This window comes from Dama dama, chromosome 5, assembly GCF_033118175.1.
Source record: "Dama dama isolate Ldn47 chromosome 5, ASM3311817v1, whole genome shotgun sequence".
In the NCBI taxonomy this organism is placed as follows: Eukaryota; Metazoa; Chordata; class Mammalia; order Artiodactyla; family Cervidae; genus Dama; species Dama dama.
Genome location: NC_083685.1, coordinates 124918156 through 124937818, shown reverse-complemented (window position 1 = coordinate 124937818; position 19663 = coordinate 124918156). Strand labels below are relative to the sequence as shown.

The following is a 19663-nucleotide window of genomic DNA, read 5'->3' as shown; positions in this document are numbered from 1 at the left end:
CAGTTAGTCAACCCCTATTGCAGCAAGGATATTGGACTTTATCCTTTGGGCAAAGGGAGTCATTGGAGGTTTTAATTTCATTTTCTAACTCTTTATATGTTAACTTTGTATCCAGCCACCTTGCTCAACTAACTTATGAAACCTAGTACTTTATCTATAGATTCTTCTTGCTATTTGGGGACATTTCTGATATTGGCAAATAATGACAGTTTTTTGTTTCTTACTTTCCAATACGTATGTTTTATTTCTTTTTCTTGCCTTATTGCATTGTCCAGGACTCATCAGAGGTTCTTAGATAGGGGAGACATGCGACTGGGTTTGTGTTTTGGGGTGATCACTCCATCTGCAGAGCAGAAGGTAGAGGGCAGAATAGAGTGGGGAAAAATGGAGAGAAGGAACTCCAGGAAAGAGAGGAAGAGATGGCTCTGCCCATGGCTGGAGACATCCCAGCTCCCAAGGCAGCTCCGCCGGGTGGGCAGCCTGGACTGCAGGTGCAAATGTGCCTCTCCTCTCTCGCCTTCCCTTCTTTGCAGACCGGGGACGCTGCTCCATGGGCCAGTGTGTGTGTGAGCCTGGCTGGACAGGTCTGAGCTGTGACTGTCCTCTCAGCAATGCCACCTGCATCGACAGTAACGGGGTAGGCCTGGGCATGAGGCAGGCCATGGGGGATGGTGGGCGGGGCCCCCTCTCAGACAGGGATGGGGGCGCGGCTGGCTCATGGGGGCCTCCTCTCGCCTCAGGGTCTCTGTAATGGGCGTGGCTACTGCGAATGCGGCCGCTGCCACTGCAACCAACAGTCACTCTACACGGACACCGTCTGTGAGATCAACTACTCTGCGGTGAGGCCAGACGCGCGGGGTGTGGGCGCGGGGACCGCATGCCGTGGGGGCTGCCCAAGGGCGTGAGGTTGCGGGAGTGGGCCTGGCAGCAGCCACCCAGCACAGTGCCCGGCTGCCCCCCTCCTCGCCCACCCAGATCCACCTGGGCCTCTGTGAGGACCTGCGCTCCTGCGTGCAGTGCCAGGCGTGGGGCACCGGTGAGAAGAAGGGGCGCACGTGTGAGGAGTGCAGCTTCAAGGTCAAGATGGTGGATGAGCTTAAGAAAGGTACAGAGCAGGCAAGAGGACTCGGCAAGGGGAGACCTCTGAGAGGCGGGGGTGTCTCTCATCGGGGCGGGGCTGTAGAGCTGGGTGGGGGCTTGTAGTCCAAACTGAGGACAGGCTGTCCACAAAGAGGGGTTCCAGACAGGGCACACAGACCCAGGGAGGGGATCAGCAGTCTGGCCAGGGCACTCAGTCCCGGGGAAAGGGCCATGAACATAGCAAAGGCGCATAAACGGGCCCTGGGAGCACACAGCCTCCTTTCCTCTGGGTCAGAAACATGTTCTAGAAGCCCAGCTCCTGAGTGAGGCCCAGGACAGGCACAGATTTGCAGACTTTTGACGGTCCTGCGCAGGGTAGCCCCCACTTCGCCCCCTCCGCATGCACAGTCTGCTGGGAACTCACATTCTTCCCAAGGGAGAGGCCTCTCCCTGCGACCCCGACCCCGTGATGGGTGGGGTGGCCCCCAGAGCAAGGCCGCAGTGAGGAGCAAGGCCCGGAGGTGCTCCGGGCTGGGGTTGGGTGTCCTGCTGATTGTCCGTGCCTGCAGCGGAGGAGGTGGTGGAGCACTGCTCCTTCCGGGACGAGGATGACGACTGTACCTACAGTTACACCGTGGAGGGTGACGGCGCCCCCGGGCCCAACAGCACTGTCCTGGTGCAGAGGAGGAAGGGTGAGCTGGTGGGCCGGCAGGGGTGGGCCTGGGTGGCCGATCAGACCCGGGTAGGGGGATGGCACTGGCTCCCTCCTCTCCCTCCTTCCTCCCTAGAATGCCCCCCGGGCTCCTTCTGGTGGCTCATCCCCCTGCTCATCTTCCTCCTCCTGGTCCCGGTCCTGCTGCTGCTGCTCTGCTGGAAGTACTGTGCCTGCTGCAAGGTGGGGGCTCCCCCGGTCCCCACCCCACTGGGGTCCCTGTAGGGGGCAGAGGCCAAGTGAACCCATCACGTTCTGCGCAGCTCTGGTGCCCACCCCACCCCAGCCTCTCGCCTCTGCCAACCACCAGTGTCCGGATTCCTGGGAGTCCCTGGCCCGGGAGCCAGCTGCATGCCAAGGGTCACGAGAGCTAAGAGGGAGGAAGGGCTCTGCCCACCAGGAGCTGGCCGTCTCCCTGGGAGGAAAGACCGGAGACAGGAGAGCGCGGAGCATGGCCCAGCGGGGGATACTGAAGGGGGCAGAGGCGCCCCTACGGCAGCCCTCAGGGTCATATTCGTGTGTGTTACAGGGAAAAAGAGTTCTGTGATCAAATACTTGTGAGAAAGCGGTTTCTCCTCTGCAGGGCTTATCGGAGCCTTTGAGCTAGTTGTTTGCCTAATGAAACTATGTGGGGAAGGATTTCAGTGCTTCTCAAAGGAGTTTGATCACAGAACCTTTTACTTTCCAGAGTAGATAGCGGGACCAGAGTCCCATGGCATGCATTTTGGGTACCCTCTGCCCCTGTTCCCCTCTGTGCCCACACCCAGGCCCCTGTAACTGCCTGGATATCCCAGTGTCTGGGGAAGGCAGTGACCCCTCTGGACCACTGGTGTGGGCGGGAGGTGGTAGCCGGAGGGACTTCCCTGGGCCGGGGCAGCCGTCTCAGCTCTCATCCCCACCCTCCTTGCCTCCTAGGCCTGCCTGGCCCTTCTCCCTTGCTGCAACCGAGGTACGGGCCTGGCCTCGGCAGGGGCGGTGGGCCTCTGACGGCTCCTTCCTTCAGCGGGGGTGGAGGGGAAGCAGGACGCCAAGTCTGGGACAGAGGCGGGGGATCATGGGGGGGGTCACACCTGGGGGTGTCATGGGGGAGGGTCTAGGAAGCAGCCCCTACTGAGACCCAGGTCCCCCAGGCCACATGGTGGGCTTCAAGGAAGACCACTACATGCTGCGTGAGAACCTGATGGCCTCGGACCACCTGGACACGCCCTTGCTGCGCAGTGGGAACCTCAAGGGGCGTGACACGGTCCGGTGGAAGATCACCAACAACGTGCAGAGGCCCGGCTTTGCCTCCCACGCCGCAGGCATCAACCCCTCGGAGCTTGGTGAGGGCCGGGGCTGGGCGCCCTTGGGGCCCGGGGCCCGTTCACCACTGCTCCCCGGCCCGGGATCCAGCATTCCTCTTTTCTCTGGGTATCGGGTGCAGGCACAGGCCTGGCCACCTACTGCCCTTCCTGAGTGGTACACGCCCCCAGTGCCCCCCAATCCGAGCACGGCTTCTGGAGGAGGGGGCTTCTGTGGTGCCAACCGTGGAGAGACTGATGACGCCCCTCCCCGCCTGCCCTAGTGCCCTACGGACTGTCCCTGCGGCTTGCCCGCCTCTGCACCGAGAACCTGCTGAAACCTGGCACTCGAGAATGCGACCAGCTGCGCCAGGAGGTGGAGGAGAATGTAAGGAGCCGGTCGGTCCCGGGCAGCGGGCGCCTCTGGGCCAGGTGTGAGCCGGGTGGCGGGATGGCAGAGGGAAGCCGCCGTGGGGCCTGGATGCGTCCGGGTTGGAAAGAAGGGCTTCCTGGGACACGTGCCTGGCCGGGAGCGTCACCCTGGGATCTGCCCACACTGTGAATGCTTCCAGAAGGGTAGAGCCACTGCGCATGCCCGTGGCCACGCCCCCAGCCACGCCCAGGAGGTCCTCTGGCTGCGGGGGCTCCCCCAGGGCCCGAGCCTCACAGCCCTCCCTTGCCCGGCAGCTGAACGAGGTGTACCGACAAATCACAGGCGCGCACAACCTCCAGCAGACCAAGTTCCGGTGGGTCCTGGGCGCCCAGGGTGGGTTGGAGGGGGGGGTGCTGCCCCCCATCGCTGACACCAGGGAATGTCTCCCAAGCGGATAATCCCTCCCCGCCCTGGGGACCATCTGGTTCACGGTCTTCACTTTGTCCCCCACAGGCAGCAGCCCAACGCCGGGAAAAAGTGAGTCGAAGACACAGCGGTGGGGCGGTACCAGCCCCAAGTCCCACCTGCCCCATCCCCACTTCCATCTCCATCATCTCTGCCCCATGGGAGAGGAGGGCTGTCCGGGTCTGTCCTGGGGTAGGACCATCACTGAACACATACCCATACGAAGCCCTCACCAAGAGCCAGCCCCAGTATGAGAACAAGAAACTTAGAGGGAAATGAGCCAACCCAGTCCCTGGCCTCACATGGGCAATAGCCCCGACCCAGTGCCAGGGACGGCCGGTGCCCAGAGCCAGCGCTCCTCTGAGGCCAAAGGCCTTGATCCTGGAGGCGCCGCTGGTTACCAGCCAGATGGTCCAGTGGGTGACCCACTTCTTTCCCAGTTCCCACCCCGAGTCCCAGACCCCCCAGGGAAGAGTGGGGTGGGGTTCAATACCAAGAAGACAAAAAAAGAAGACAGCTCTCACCGGGCACTCTGAGCGCTGATGGCGGCCAGGCCTTGTTCTAAGGACTTGTGTGTGTGGTTATCTTATTCACGTGGGTATCATTGCTATTCCTATTGTACAGTTGAGGAAACAGAGGATCACAGAAGTTAAGTAACTTAACCCAAGGTTACCTAGCCATTAAGATATAGAACCAGGGGAATTCCCTGGTGGTCCAGCAGTTAAGGCTTCCCAGGTGGCTCAGTGTTAAAGAACCTGCCTGCCAGTGCAAGAGACAAAAGACGCGGGTTCAGTCCCTGGGTCTGGAAGATTTCCTGGAGTAGGAATGGCAACCCACTCCAGTATTCTTGTATGGAAAATTCCATAGACGGAGGAACCTGGGAGGCTACAGTCCATCACAAAGAGTCAGACATGATTGAGCACAACACAGTAGCAGCAGTTAAGACTCAGGCTTTTGCTGCCATGGACCAGGTTCGATTTCCATGTGGTTTGGTAAAAAAAAATTTTTTTTAAAGATAAAGAGCCAGGATTTGAACCCAGGCAGTCTGGCCTGTCCCCTTAGCATCTTTGCTGTTCCGCCTCTACGTGGGCATCATCAGCCCTTCTGGGAGAGGTGGGCAGGGAGCCTCATCTCACAGAGCAGGACCGTGAGGCTGCAAGGGGCGGCAGTGGGGCCAGCCTGGGCCTCTGCACCTGTCTGGCTCTGAAGAAACCGCTTTTTGCTGCCTGGAATCTTGTGCTTGATGCAGAGAGGACAGGCAGGAGGGGCGGACAGGGATGCGTGGCAGCCTCCCGGCCGGCCTGACACCCCCCCACCTGCCCTGCCCCCAGACAGGACCACACCATTGTGGACACCGTGCTGATGGCTCCCCGCTCGGCCAAGCAGGCCCTGCTGAAGCTGACGGAGAAACACGTGGAGCAGGGGGCCTTCCATGAGCTCAAGGTGGCCCCCGGCTATTACACGCTCACTGCAGACCAGGGTAGGTGGGCAGGCTCCCTGTGCCCCCCCCTCTCACCTCCCACCCCCGTGCAGCCCCCTGACCCCCGTCTGATGGCTCCCCACCAGACGCCCGGGGCATGGTGGAGTTCCAGGAGGGCGTGGAGCTGGTGGACGTGCGGGTGCCTCTGTTTATCCGGCCCGAGGACGACGATGAGAAGCAGCTGCTGGTGGAGGCCATCGACGTGCCCGTGGGCACCGCCACCCTTGGCCGCCGCCTGGTCAACATCACCATCATCAAGGAGCAAGGTCGGTCAGGGTGGGGGCCACCAGGGGGGACCCAAAGGGGGTTCTGGGGCCCTTGTCTCTCCTCACATCCAAGTGGAAGTGGGACCTGGCCATGTGGCCTAGGCAAGCAACTCAACCTCTGAACCTTGGTTTCTCCATCTGCAAAATGGGTATCAGGCTCTTGTGAGGGGTGTGGCTGTACCTCTCTGCACAGTGCTTGCTCATTGTGGGGCTTCTCTTATAATCACCAGAGGGTACTGAGTTCTCCCGGAGCTGTCCCACGACCCTCTCCTTGACCTGTGACCTTTGAACTTGAGACTGAATGGGTCCCCAGGATGCCAGGACATCAGAGCAAGAAGGGACCTGGGGCTGCTTCTGCCCAGGCCTACCTAGAGGGTGGGCAAGGCATCACACTACTGTCACTCACCTTGCCTTCCGTTCTAGGTCCTCGGGCAACCTGGACTTGTTGATAACCATCCTTCCGGTGTCCGGAGGGTCTGTTCTGGTCGCTGACCCCTCCTCCCCACTTGCCGCAGGACTTAGGCCTGCTCTGCCCCCGCCCTCAGTCTCAGCCCTCATCTCTAGTCTTGCCGCTGCCTGGCCTCACTTCTCTGCCCCGACCCTTCCAGGATGTCAGCTGGACACTGTTCCAGTCTTGTCAACTTCTCCTGGAAGATTTTTCCAGCCCCTCTGTCCAACCTCCCCAGACAGCAGAGGGGTGAGGGGTGACAAGAAGACTCCTGAAGTCTGGGCCAGGCTGGGCCAGAGGGAGGGCGGGGGCTGAGAGGGGGACTGTGGTCAAGACCCCTGACCGGCGCCTGACTCCTTGCAGCCAGCGGGATCGTGTCCTTTGAGCAGCCCGAGTACTTGGTCAGCAGCGGGGAGCATGTGGCCCGCATCCCCGTGGTCCGGCGCATCCTGGACAGCGGCAAGTCACAGGTCTCCTACCGCACGCAGGACAACACTGCCAAGGGCAACCGGGTGAGTCCTCGCCACAGCGTCAGGCACATCCCAAGGGCCCGGTGGGAGCCGGACACAGCGGCATCCTGGGTCTCTGGATGCTGGTGGCGGGCACGGGCTGGCCTCCCAAGGACACGTTCCCCCTGCCACCCTGAAGCAGGGGCTCAGCTCAGTTCAGTCACTCAGTCGTGTCCAACTCCTTGTGACCCCATGGACTGCAGCACCCCAGGCCTCCCTGTCCATCACCAACTCCCGGAGTTTACTCAAACTCATGTCCATTGAGTCGGTGATGCCATCCAACCATCTCATCCTCTGTTGTCCCCTTCTTCTCCTGCCTTCAATCTTTCCCAGCATCGGGGTCTTTTCAAATGAGTCGAGATCTCCTGGAGAAGGAAATGGCAACCTACTCCAGTATTCTTGCCTGGAAAACCCCATGGACAGAGGAGCCTGGTGGGCTACAGTCCTTGGGGTCGCAAAGAGTCGGACACGACCGAGTGATTTCCCTTTCACTTTCACCAAAAAGGCCAGTGATACCCTGAATAAGGCCTCATCATGTCCAGACCATCCGTGTCCCCCTTGTAGCATTCCAGGATTCACCCGGGCACTCTTCAAAGAAATAAACTGCCCCGTCTGTCATGGTCCAGGGGCTCTGGCCTCCTTGATGGGGGATCACAGGCCTCATGTCCCCAGACTGTCATTGCCAGGCAGGCCCTCTCTGGGCCAGGCCACAGAACCAACCCTTCAGGGAAGGGAGGGCCTCCTGGTGGGCTGGTGTCAACTTTATCACAACTTTATCACTCTTAGACAACAGCCATGTCCATACTTAGTTTGGCTTATACATCTGTTTGTTTTTCTAAATTAATTACCAACATTTTGTGTATTTTGATTGTTCTGGCCGTGCTGCTTGGCTTGTGGGATCTTAGTCCCCCAACCAGGGACTGAACCTGGACCCAGGGACCTGGCAATGAAATTGCAGAGTCCTAACCACTGGACTGCCAGGGAATTCCCTATTACCATTACCAATTTTTTTTTAATTAATTTTTTTATTGGCATACAGTTGATTTACCATATTAGTTTCTGTTGTACAGCTAAGTGAATCAGTTAAACATAGACATATATCCACTCTTTTTTAGATTCTGTTCCCATATAGGTCATTACAGAGTGCTGAGTAGAGTCCCCTGTGCTATACCATAGATTCTTATTAGTTATCTATTTTATACCTATTACCAATATTTTAAAACTAAAAATATTCATATCAAAACTTCACTGGAAAAAAAAAAATTCACTGGATTTTCCTCTTGGACCAGTGGTTAAGATGCTGCGCTTTCACTGCAGGGGGTGTGGGTTCAATCCTGGTTTGGGGAAGTTCCATATGCCACAGGGTGTGGCCCCAAATTAAAAATGAAACAAAAAAACTTCACTCAAAAAGTAATAAACGTTAGTCTCACTGGCCTGCAGGCCCACTTGGCAATCATGAGAGCAACTATGCGCACACACCCTATTCTTTATTTCTTTATATAGGTAGGAATGGTTCTCACTACTGCTCTAATGCTCCCAGTAAAAATTCCAAAAAGGAATTTGTACAAACATAACTTTTCAATGAAAGTGAAAAAATGAAAGTGTTAAGTCACTCAGTCGTGTCTGACTCTTTGCGACCCCATGAACTGTGGACCCCCAGGCTCCTCTGCCCATGTGATTCTCCAGGCAAGAATACTGGACTGGGTTGACTTTCCTTTCTCCAGGGGATCTTCCCAACCCAGGGATCAAACCTAAGTCTCCTGCATTGCAGGCAGATTCTTTACCATCTGAGCCACTAGTGAAGCCCTTTATAAAGATCCTTTGGTTGTGAACTATGTTTTTTTTTTTTTTTTTTTTTTAACATTTTTTAATATTTCTCAACTTATTTGAAAAACTTCAAACCTACAGCAGAATGGAAAGACTAATAAAATTAGCACCCATTTACTCTTGACATGGATTCACCCATTGTTGATAGTTGCTTTGTCTCTTTCTATACAGATGTGTACATGTATGTATATACAGACAGATGCCTGGGGGTATAGCTCAGTGGTAGAGCGCATGCTTAGCATGCATGAGGCCCTGGGTTCAATCCCCAGTACCTCCATCCTTTTCGTTTTTTGGGCTTCCCTGGTGGCTTGCTAGCAAAGAATCTGAATGTTAGTTTGCAGCGCCACCTAGTGGCGTCAGGTGAAAAGGCTTCCCCTACACACACACACATTGCAATCTATCAGCCCCTTACAGGTACATGTTAATCCCAGGATGTTCAGGTAAAAACTCTAGGGCATTGAAAAACAAAAACTGGAGAGAATATAAGCACCCCACCCCGGAGGCAGGGCCTGGGGGCTGGTGGGATCCAGACTTTAGAGCCCCAGGGCGGGGAACGTTTCCTCCCTCCTAGGTGAGGCCTGCAAATCTCAGCGCCCCTGGCTGAGTGCCTGCCTGTGTGGGACCCTCCAGTATCTGCATCCTTGTCTCTCTCACCCCCTTTATCTGCATCCCTGTCTCTCTGTGCCTTGGTTCAAATCCCAGCTCCACCACAACTACCTGTGTGAACTTGGGCAGCTTTCTTTACCTCTGTGTTCCTCAGTTACCCGATCTGTAAAATGGGGACAGTAATATCTCTACCTCACTCTGCCCTGAGGATAAAACGAGCTAGTATCTGGAAAGTGCTTGATGCCCACGAGGTGCTGTATAAACAGGAGCCATTCCGTGTCCACGTGGGACAGTCTGTGCGTGAGGGTCTCTGCATTGGCTGTGGGGTGGGGGTGGAGGATGGGGGTGTGGCCATGGCGCATCTCCCAGGCCTGCTCCAACTCTGACCCCTTGCCATTCCTAGGACTACATCCCCGCGGAGGGTGAGCTGCTGTTCCAACCTGGGGAGACCTGGAAGGAACTGCAGGTGAAGCTCCTGGAGCTGCAGGAGATGGACTCCCTCCTGCGGGGCCCCCAGACCCGCCGCTTCTACATCCAACTCAGCAACCCCAAGTTCGGGGCCCGCCTGGGCCAGCCCCAGTCTGCCACCGTCATCATTGGGGACCGAGGTAGCCGGAGCCTGGGGTCAGGTTAAGCAGGTGGGGAGGGAGGGCTAGGGGCTTCTTGACAGTCTCAGCCGGTAAAAATACAGAATGCTCAGTTAAATTTGAATCTCAGACAAAATACAACTGAACTTGTAGTATAAGTATATCCCATGCACTATTGGGGATGTACTTATTCTTTAAAAGTATCTTTGCGTGAAATTCCAGTTTAACCAGGCATCTTGTATTTATCTGGCAACCCTGCTGTCGATCAGAGAGACTGGGGCCATGTGGCCACCGGCCTGCCGCTGGCTGGGAATCCCGCCATTAGGCCTTAGCCCTTTGACGACTTCAGCCTTAGTTCAAGCTAAAATGCAAGTGTTCCAGAAGGGGTGAAACACTTCTTACGGGCCCTTAGGTTCCAGTATAGAGGGGCCTGTGAGCCCACCCTGGAGAGGCGGTTTCCCCAGAGGGTGGGGGCGGAGGAGGAGTCTTGAGGTAGGGGAGAGAGGAAGGGCGTTGGGAAGAGAAAATGTTCTCCGTGGGGCACACCTTGGCTGCCAAAGGGATAAAAAGGGCAAGCCCTCATCCCTCTAGAGACCCTCCTGGGTCCCCCTGGAGCAGGAGGAAGATTCAATTCAGTCACTCAGTCATGTCTGACTCTTTGTGACCCCATGGACTGCAGCACACCAGGCCTCCCTGTCCATCACCAACTCCTGGAGTTTACTCAGTCTCATGTCCATTGAGTCTGTGATATCATCCAACCATCTCATTCTCTGTCGTCCCCTTCTCCTCCTGCCTTCAATCTTTCCCAGAATCAGGGTCTTTTCCAATGAGTCAGTTCTTCGCATCAGGTGGCCAAAGTATTGGAGTTTCAGCTTCAGCATCAGTCCTTCCAGTGAACATTCAGGACTGACTTCCTTTAGGATGGACTGGTTGGATCTCCTTGCAGTCCAAGGGACTCTCAAGAGTCTTCTCCAACACAGTTCAAAAGCATCAATACTTTGGTGCTCAGCGCTCTTTATAGTCCACCTCTCACAGCCATACATGTGATGTGATGTGAGAGGGAAGGAGTCTTGGTGTTTAACTGGGCGTCTGGTGCCCCCTGGTGGTGCGGATGGGTTCCTGCCCCCCAAAGCCAGAGAGGAGTCTCTGCTGACTGCCCTGCCCTGGCTTGACACCCTGCAGATGAGCTGGACCGGAGTGTAATGAACCAGACCGTGTCATCACCCCCACCACCCCGGGGCGACCTGGGTGCCCCACAGAACCCCAATGCCAAGGCTGCTGGGTCCCGGAAGATCCACTTCAACTGGCTGCCACCTCCTGGCAAGCCGACAGGGTACCGGGTAAGGTGGGGGGGCGCGACGAGGCAGGTGGATGGGGGGGTCGGTCACACGTGGCAGAGATGGGCCCGCTGAGGCCAGAGAGGGCCCCAGGGAGAGGAGAGGGCGTGCTTGGCCTCAGTGGGTGGGGAACCCCCATCTGCCCCTGAGGGAGGAAGAAGTCCCTGGAAGGTGGCCCCCCAAAACCCGGAAACACCTGTGCTCTGTGCCAGCCCTGCTGCGTGCGCCTGGCAGGACGTTCAATCCCTCCACGTCTGTGTGCCCACGGCACCGTTAAGGGCGGGGCTCAGCAGAGGGACAGTGGGCTCTGCCAGCTGCCCCCCACTGACCAGCCCCGCCCTGGGCACAGGTGAAGTACTGGATCCAGGGTGACTCTGAGTCCGAAGCCCACCTGCTCGACAGCAAGGCGCCCTCGGTGGAGCTCACCAACCTGTACCCGCACTGCGACTACGAGATGAAGGTGTGCGCCTACGGGGCTCAGGGCGAGGGCCCCTACAGCTCCCCAGTGTCCTGTCGCACCCACCAGGAAGGTGAGGCCCCGCCACGTCCATCCCCGGCCACCCTGATGCCAGCCTGCCCGGCCCCGCCCTGCCCAGAGCTCTGCCCCCTTGTCTGCTGTTGACAGCGCTCTTCCTGCACCCCCTCTGCCCCACCCAGTGCCCAGCGAGCCCGGGCGTCTGGCCTTCAACGTCGTCTCCTCCACCGTGACCCAGCTGAGCTGGGCCGAGCCGGCCGAGACCAACGGCGAGATCACAGCCTACGAGGTCTGCTACGGCCTGGTCAATGAGGACAACCGTAAGGGCCCCTCTCCTTCTGCCCCCGGGGAGGTGGTGGGGTGGAGGGGTGCGGAGAACAGGAGGAGGTCACAGCCCCCAGGTCAGTGGATGAATCTCCATGTCTGGTTGCCTGGGGGCATCGTTAAGTTTGTGGTCAGGTTTGGGCTGAGTTAGTTGCATTCCAAAGCAGAGCCCAGAAGCTCCCAGGGCAGGTGAGGATGGAAGGGCCTGAGGTCATGTGTGTGCAATGCAGTCACAGTGCCTGCCCACGCAGGTCAACGAGAGTGGCTCAATTCTACACGGGTCTCTTCAGGCCAGGGTAGAGAGATTTAGCAAATAAAAAGCAGAGGACGCCCTGAACTTAAGACAAACAATTTTTCTAGTACATTTCATGCAAAATGTTATCTGGCAGCCCTAGGCCAGAGCACCTGGCAGAACTCTTTATTTTTTTCCCGTCCTGGAAGGGAGAGGTGACCCCTGCAATTGTCAGGATGGAAAACTTTTCAAGGGAACTCAGTGCCCTGCTCTTGCCTGATGCAGGGCCCTCCTCTTTGCATCCTCACCTGTTCAATTCATCCCAGGGATGGAGAGCTTCGCACCCCCAGATGCAACCTGTGGACCCTAAAGTGGCTCAGGCTTAGCACTCCCTAGTGGCCCACCAGGGATTGTTCTGGGCCTCAGGCTCCTTGCTCTGTTAGCTTGGCCGACCAAACACAACTTTCTCAGCTGCTGCGTCACACCTTGGCTCATTCTGTTGGCGACTCCTGGTCCACCCATGGACCACTGTCAGGAAGTCTTTTCTGACCCGGCCTTTAATCTTAACCAGGCGTGACTGATGCTTTCGGCCCACAGTCTTAGCTCCTGTCTCACAAACATGTGAGGAAGCCCTCCTGACCCAAGGGCATCAATCAGCGCTTTGGGGTGGCCCCCTTCCCTTCTCCCCCTGGCAGACAGATGTAAGGGGGGGCGCCCACCTCAGCACTCGGAGACCTCCCCCAGGCAGGGGTCCAACTGGCCCCCAGGCCAGTTCTTGGAGCACAGCCACTTTCTTATCAGACAGCATCAAGCTTCATAGGTGGGGTTTTCCCCAAGAGCCCTCCTTTGGACCCCTCGGACACTGGGATGTCTTCTGATCACCCAGAGGGCCCCATCTTTTCAGGTCAGGGCCCCTAGGCACTGTAACTCAGAGCAGCCTGGGGTCTCTTCCTCCACCTCCCAGGGCTGCGTGTCCTCCCTCCCGGGTGTGGGGGAACTGCCTCACCTCTGCTCCCGGCTAACTGACTCTTGTGCAACCTCCACCCCACCCCGGCGCCCTCAGCTCCCGCAAGCCTCGGCCTGTCCCCGGCTGCAGGATCAGGCCTGCCTCTCTCCTCCTGTCCTTGCCCAGATGACCAGGGTAGCCATGGCGAGTGTCTGAGTGTCTCCACTTTTAAAATACTTTTTATTTATTGTTTTGGTTGTGCCGGGTCTTCATTGGGGCATGCGGGATGTTCAGTCTTCATCGTGGCACGCAGGATCTTTTCAGTTGTGGCCTGTGGGATCTGGGGCTTCGCTAGTGGCTCAGTGGTAGAGAATCCACCTGCCAATGTGGGAGATCTGGGTTCGATCCCTGGGTTGGGAAGATCCCCTGGAGGAGGAAATGGCAACCCACTCCAGTGTTCTTGCCTGGGAAATCCCATGGACAGAAGAACCTCAAGGGCTACAGTCCATGGGGTTGCAAAAGAGTCAGACACAACTTGGCCACTCAGCAACAACATGCAGGATCTAGTTCTTTGACCAAGGATTGAACCCGGGTCCCCTGCATTGGGAGAGCAAGGTCTTAGCCCCTGGACCACCAGGGAAGTCCCCAAATGTCTCCACTTTGGATTTCCCAACAGAGCATGTGGGGTTTGGTTGGTGACGGTGAGGCACAGGTGGTGATGGCACTCTTGGCTCTGGAGCCAGTCTCGCTCAGACGCACGTGAATGTAGGACCTTTACCAACTGGTTGAGGTGACTCGGGGCTGACCTGAGTCTAGTGTATCTCTGCCATTCACCTTAGCGATGAACCCCGTGGAGCCCTAGCAACACTTCTCTAAGCCAGTCACACCCAGGTTCTCAGGGCTTGGCTCGTGGCTGGGCATCAACAGTTGCTCGCTCCCTGCCTTGTCCCCCTGCACCCCTGGGTGCAGTTCAGGGGCCGCATGACGGTCCTGGGGCATCCGAGGCTGGGGCCAGGCTGGGGCCAGACCCTTCTGAGGCGCTCTCCCTGCCCCAGGACCCATCGGGCCCATGAAGAAGGTGCTGGTGGATGGCCCCAAGAAGCGGACGCTGCTCATCGAGAACCTGCGCGAGTCCCAGCCGTACCGCTACACGGTCAAGGCTCGCAACGGAGCAGGCTGGGGGCCTGAGCGGGAGGCCATCATCAACCTCGCCACCCAGCCCAAGCGACCCATGTCTAGTGAGTAGGGGGCAGGGAGGCACAGGGCGGGCAGGGGCGGGCAGGGGTCTGAGGTCTGGGCCCTGGCTTACCCCTCCCCTTGCCCCGCAGTCCCCATCATCCCTGACATCCCCATCGTGGACGCCCAGAGTGGGGAGGACTACGAGAGCTTCCTCATGTACAGCGATGACGTGCTCCGCTCCCCAGCCGGCAGCCAGAGGCCCAGTGTCTCTGATGACACCGGTGAGTGGGCCAGGGATCCTGGCGAGGATGGTGGGGGTCCTGGGTAGAGGGTGGGGCTCTCGCTGGTGTCCAGAGACAGCGAAGGGGCCAGTGACCACTGGGCACGAAGATCAAGATGGAAAGTCCCCTCTCTGCAAAATCAACGATCAGCATTCTGGCTCTGGGTACAGACGGGACAAAGCCGACACGGTTCATAGGACTGGTGTGCACGTCTCTGTGTGAGGACAGACAGACAGACAGACAGACATGGGCTTGGGGCACATGCACACGGGCTTGTGCACATGAGATTGGAAACACAGGTTTGAGAGTGGAAGGCTCACCAGCTGTGCAGTGCCGTCAGGACACCCAGGGCACCTCCCAGACACAGGGCTTCAGGCGAGGAGGCAAGCCTGGTCCAGGAGCCCCAGAATAGCCACTGGCTCGGGGGCCCCAGAGCAGTGCTCCTTGCATGGCCCTGTTCTGCTTCCCTCTTGGATTCCTGTACAGTGTGATGCAAGGAGCCCTCGAGTGGGACGCTTGGGGTCTGTTTTAGCTCTGGCTTCACTGCGGGACAGCTTCCCTTGTAGCTCTCAGTTGGTAAAGAATCTGCCTGCAATGCAGGAGACCTGGGTTCAATTCCTGGGTTGGAAAGATCCCCTGGAGAAGGAAATGGCAACCCACTCCAGTATTCTTGCCTGGAGAATCCCATGGACAGAGGAGCCTGGCGGGCCACAGTCCATGGAGTCCATGGGGCAAGAGTCGAACAGGACTTAGTGACTAAACCACCACTGTGGGAATTCAGATGAATCATGTACATTCTCTGCCTCAGTTTTCTGATCTGTGAAATGGGATGCCAGTCATACTAGGCTGAGTGAAAATCCACCAGGATTTGTATTTCCTTTTTATGTAATTTATTTTTGATTCTGCTGGGTCTTCATTGCCAGGCAGGCTTCTCATCGTGGTGGCTTCTCTTACTGTGGAGCAAGACGGGCTCTAGGGCTTGGTAGTTGCAACTCAGTAGTTCTGACCTATAGGCTTAGTTACTCCGCGGCATGTGGAATCTTCCAGGTTCAGTTCAGTTCCGTTGGGTCACAGACCAGGGATCAAACCTGTTTTTCCTGCATTGGCAGGTAGATTCTTTACCACTGAGCCACCAAGGAAGCCCCAGGATTTGTATTTTCGTCCTTCCTTACCTACATCAGGCCTCCATGGAGTCAAGCTAGGGTTCAGAGGTCTTGAGGGTTTTGAGAGTCTGGGATAGAGAGAGCAGCTGGTATGAATCAGGTTCCCCAGCTTGTCGGCACTACACAGATCTACTCCGGCTGCTGGAACTCGCTGGGAGGCAGGCCGGGGAGACATCACTCCCTCCCTCATCCAGACCGGAAGCAGGCTCAGAGCAGAGGCCTCGCGGCAGAGCCAGGGCTCTGGTCCAGGGCATCTTCCCTCGCCAGTAGCGGCCCAGGCCGCCCTGTAACACCTCCGGGTTGAGGGACCTGCCTGCCGCTGGGCTCCCGCCGCCGCACACCCAGATCGCATAGCCGGGGGAACGCCGGCCCTCCTCCGCGCCCCCTGCGCCCCCTGGCGGTGCCAACGCGGCCCTTCGTTGTTCCCAAGGCGGCGGCTGGAAGTTCGAGCCCCTGCTGGGGGAGGAGCTGGACCTGCGGCGCGTCACGTGGCGGCTGCCCCCGGAGCTCATCCCGCGCCTGTCCGCCGGCAGCCGGCGCTCCTCTGACTCCGGGCCCCCGGGAGACGGCGCTGCCGATGGGGGCGCGCAGGGCGCCGGCGGGGAGGGAGGTGACCGGCACGCCCCTACCCGCACCCACTTCAGCTCCAGCCAGAGCCCACCGCAGCCAGGCTGGCTTGCCAGGGGACCCCAGAGCCGGGGGACCCCAGGGAGGCGTGTGGGCTCTCCCCAGGGCGGGGCCGACTGCAGGGGCTGCGAGGCCCCAGCGGAGGTCGGGTCCGTGGGGGGCCTCCTGCTGGGCCAGGGGACCTGCGTTCCAGAATCCTGCGGGGGGCCGTGGACTCCGCCAGGGGCCTCTGTCCCTGGTGGGCAGAGGGAGGCTGGGTGTTTTGATGCCAGGGGGCCCCTGGAGGGTAGGTAGATAAACCCCCGGAACTCCCAGGGCTGCAGCAGCCTGCCCCTCGGGGCTCCGGGGTCTGCGGCCGGGCCTGTGGGAGTGACCCTGCCCTGTCCCCGCAGAGCACCTGGTGAACGGGCGGATGGACTTCGCCTTCCCGGGCAGCGCCAACTCCCTGCACAGGATGACCGTGAGCACTGCGGCCCACGGCACCCACCTGAGCCCGCAGCTCCCCCACCGCATGCTGAGCAGCTCGTCCACCCTCACGCGGGACTACCACTCGCTGACCCGCACGGAGCACTCACACTCGGCCACGCTGCCCAGGGACTACTCCACCCTCACCTCCCTCTCCTCCCAGAGTGAGTGCCGCCTCTGGCCCGTCCTTCCTCTCTTACAGCTCCTGGAGGCGGGGCGGGGGCTGCTGTCCCCCCGCTGCCCATCGTCCGACACGCACACCCGCCCCACCACGGCTCACTCATATTTTGTCCTGCCCTAGGCCTCCCTCCCATCTGGGAACACGGGAGGAGCAGGCTTCCGCTGTCCTGGGCCTTGGGGTCCCGGAGTCGGGCTCAGATGAAGGGGGCCCCCCGCTCCGGGGACTTGAGAGACTCTATAATCCTGGCTGGGCAGCCAGCAGCGCCGTCTTGGGGCCCAGGTAGTACAGGGGTGGCCGTCCTGCGTCTCCATGGCCGTCCGGCTCCATGTCACCATCCACCCACCATCAGCATTGCCCGCGCCTCCTCACCCTCCATTCCATCCACATCCACGCTGGTGCCTAAAGCGGCCTGTCCGCCCAGGGTGCTGGGCTGGGGCTAGGGCAGGAGAGGGGCCTGCTGAGGAGGGTGGGGGGCCGGCCAGCTCAGGTGGAGCCCGCACCCACCGAGTGCGGTGGGGAGGCCCTGGGCGGCCTGGAGAGGGTGCTGCAGGGCTGAGTGGGCTGCCTGGCCAGTGGCCAGGGAGGTGTGGCTGAGAACCAAGGACTCCTGCCCAGACACCCCTGCCGCAGGCTGACTGCGCCCCCCCCCCCCCCCCCCCCATCTGCAGGCTCCCGCCTGGCTGCGGGTGTGCCCAACACACCCACCCGCCTGGTGTTCTCCGCCCTCGGACCCACGTCTCTGAAAGTGAGCTGGCAGGAGCCGCAGTGTGAGCGTGCGCTACAGGGCTACAGCGTGGAGTACCAGCTGCTGAACGGCGGTGAGGCCTGGCTGCTGGCGGGCTGACACACAGGGGCTCGGGCTGTCAGGAGCCCAGCCGAGCCACTTGACCACTAACGGGCCCCACTCCCACCCCCCTGCCTTTCTGAGAGGGTCTTTCTCTTCCGAGTCCCCCACTGTCCCCTTCACTGCCTTCCCTATTCCGCTGCATCCTCAGCCATCTCCCTGAACCTCTCTCCCATCAGTTCCCTGCAAGGTTTTGCTTAGGGACCCAGGGCCTCTCTGCTGGGCCATGAGAAGTGGCACTTCTCTGGGCAGGCATGACCTGGGCCCGTAAACAGCCATCATACACAGATGGGATTTCAGGCTCCACACACCCCTTGTATAGTGCACAACCTGAACCACCAACCACACCACACAAGGCCGACCCCGCCTGTACCCCAAACACAGCTGACCCTGGCTGGGTGATGACCAGGTCTGGGCTGCAGTCTCGGGGAGGGGCGGGATCAGGCCAGGGGTTAGGAATGAGGAATGAGGCTGCTCTGCTGTCTGCCTCCGTCCCCCACCCAGGTGAGCTGTATCGCCTCAACATCCCCAACCCCAGCCAGACCTCGGTGGTGGTGGAGGACCTCCTGCCCAACCACTCCTACGTGTTCCGCGTGCGGGCCCAGAGCCAGCAGGGCTGGGGCCCAGAGCGCGAGGGCGTCATCACCATCGAGTCGCAGGTGCACCCGCAGAGCCCACTCTGCCCCCTGCCCGGTGAGTTGCTGCCCCCACCCCCGCAGGTGCCCCCACCTGGCACTCAGACACCTACCCAACCCCTGACAAGCTTCCTCGCTACCCCCAGGCTCCGCCTTCACTTTGAGCACGCCCAGCGCCCCCGGCCCGCTGGTGTTCACAGCCCTGAGCCCCGACTCTCTGCAGCTGAGCTGGGAGCGGCCCCGCAGGCCAGACGGCGACATTCTGGGCTACCTGGTGACGTGTGAGATGGCCCACGGAGGAGGTGCTGCCCGCCCCGGGTAGGGGGGCAGGGGAGGGGAAGGGTGGAGAAGGAGCTGCAGAGACTGAAAGGGATCTTCCCTGCCCAGAGCCAGCCACCACGTTCCTGGTGGACGGCGACAGCCCTGAGAGCCGGCTGACCGTGCCCGGTCTCAGCGAGAACGTGCCCTACAAGTTCAAGGTGCAGGCCAAGACCACCCAAGGCTTCGGGCCGGAGCGCGAGGGGATCATCACCATCGAGTCCCAGGATGGAGGCAGGATTCCTCGCCCCTTCTCCAGCCCCGCCCCTTCTCCCGCCACGCCCTCTCCTGGCAGCATCCTCTAACTACGCACCCCCCCCCCCCCCAGGACCCTTCCCCCAGCTGGGCGGCCACTCGGGGCTCTTCCAGCACCCAGTGTCAGGGGAATACAGCAGCATCACCACCCACTCCAGCACCACTGAGCCCTTCCTACTGGGTGAGTTGCCTGGTGGGGGCTCCTGGCTCTCCCCGGGGAAACAGAGCTAACAGGAAGCAGGGGGCGTGGTCAGGACCCCGGGGGTGGGTCCTTCAACGCTTCTTCCCCTGCAGATGGACTCACCCTGGGCTCCCAGCACCTGGAAGCAAGTGGCTCCCTCACGCGGCACGTGACAGAGGAGTTTGTGAGCCGGACGCTGACCACCAGTGGGACCCTCAGCACCCACGTGGACCAACAGTTCTTCCAGACCTGAGCCCCCCGCCACACCCCCTCCCCCAGGCGTTGCCTCAGCTACTCCATTCTTGGACCCCTGGTGGCCCAGCGCACCTGCATGCTGATCACAGGGCCGCTGCCTCTGGCCGTGTCCTCTGGGCGGCACGGAGCGGGCAGAGGTCCCGGAAGGCCCTTCTGGCTGCCCCCTTGCCCCAGGCCCGAGCCCCTTTGTAACCAAAGAGCTGGACCCAGCATGACAAGGACCTGGCTTTGTTCTGCACTATAATAAAGGATTTTGCTACCGCTTGGTTCTGCCCTGACCATGTTTCTGGGGCCTGCCCAGAGCAGGGAGCGGTTCTCACACACCCCTTTTC

The 19663-nt window shown here is 59.5% G+C and overlaps 1 protein-coding gene and 1 non-coding gene across 4 annotated transcripts in view; both read left to right on the top strand.

Annotated features, from left to right (window-relative positions):
- The window catches only part of ITGB4 (integrin subunit beta 4), a 31489-nt gene extending 11901 nt beyond the window's left edge, over positions 1–19588 (top strand). Inside the window, exons 14-40 of one of the 3 annotated variants that reach the window (XM_061144814.1) lie at positions 534–637; positions 741–839; positions 976–1105; positions 1650–1772; positions 1869–1975; positions 2708–2741; positions 2923–3114; positions 3357–3460; positions 3760–3818; positions 3959–3982; positions 5242–5390; positions 5477–5656; positions 6468–6616; positions 9450–9654; positions 10816–10973; positions 11320–11500; positions 11628–11765; positions 14003–14185; positions 14276–14407; positions 16590–16826; positions 16964–17122; positions 17512–17661; positions 18192–18380; positions 18469–18624; positions 18710–18874; positions 18969–19076; positions 19190–19588. In XM_061144814.1, coding sequence (XP_061000797.1) covers positions 534–637; positions 741–839; positions 976–1105; positions 1650–1772; positions 1869–1975; positions 2708–2741; positions 2923–3114; positions 3357–3460; positions 3760–3818; positions 3959–3982; positions 5242–5390; positions 5477–5656; positions 6468–6616; positions 9450–9654; positions 10816–10973; positions 11320–11500; positions 11628–11765; positions 14003–14185; positions 14276–14407; positions 16590–16826; positions 16964–17122; positions 17512–17661; positions 18192–18380; positions 18469–18624; positions 18710–18874; positions 18969–19076; positions 19190–19329 — 3755 coding nt within the window. In that variant the 3' untranslated portion in view covers positions 19330–19588. Of the gene's footprint in view, positions 1–533; positions 638–740; positions 840–975; positions 1106–1649; positions 1773–1868; positions 1976–2707; positions 2742–2922; positions 3115–3356; positions 3461–3759; positions 3819–3958; positions 3983–5241; positions 5391–5476; positions 5657–6467; positions 6617–9449; positions 9655–10815; positions 10974–11319; positions 11501–11627; positions 11766–14002; positions 14186–14275; positions 14408–16000; positions 16507–16589; positions 16827–16963; positions 17123–17511; positions 17662–18191; positions 18381–18468; positions 18625–18709; positions 18875–18968; positions 19077–19189 lie in introns of those variants that run through there. The other 2 variants (XM_061144815.1, XM_061144816.1) reach the window with 2 other exon arrangements.
- Positions 8646–8717, top strand: TRNAA-AGC (transfer RNA alanine (anticodon AGC)). Its single transcript has one exon. It is a non-coding gene; the product is annotated as a tRNA-Ala (tRNA).
- Positions 19589–19663: the final 75 nt, after the last annotated feature.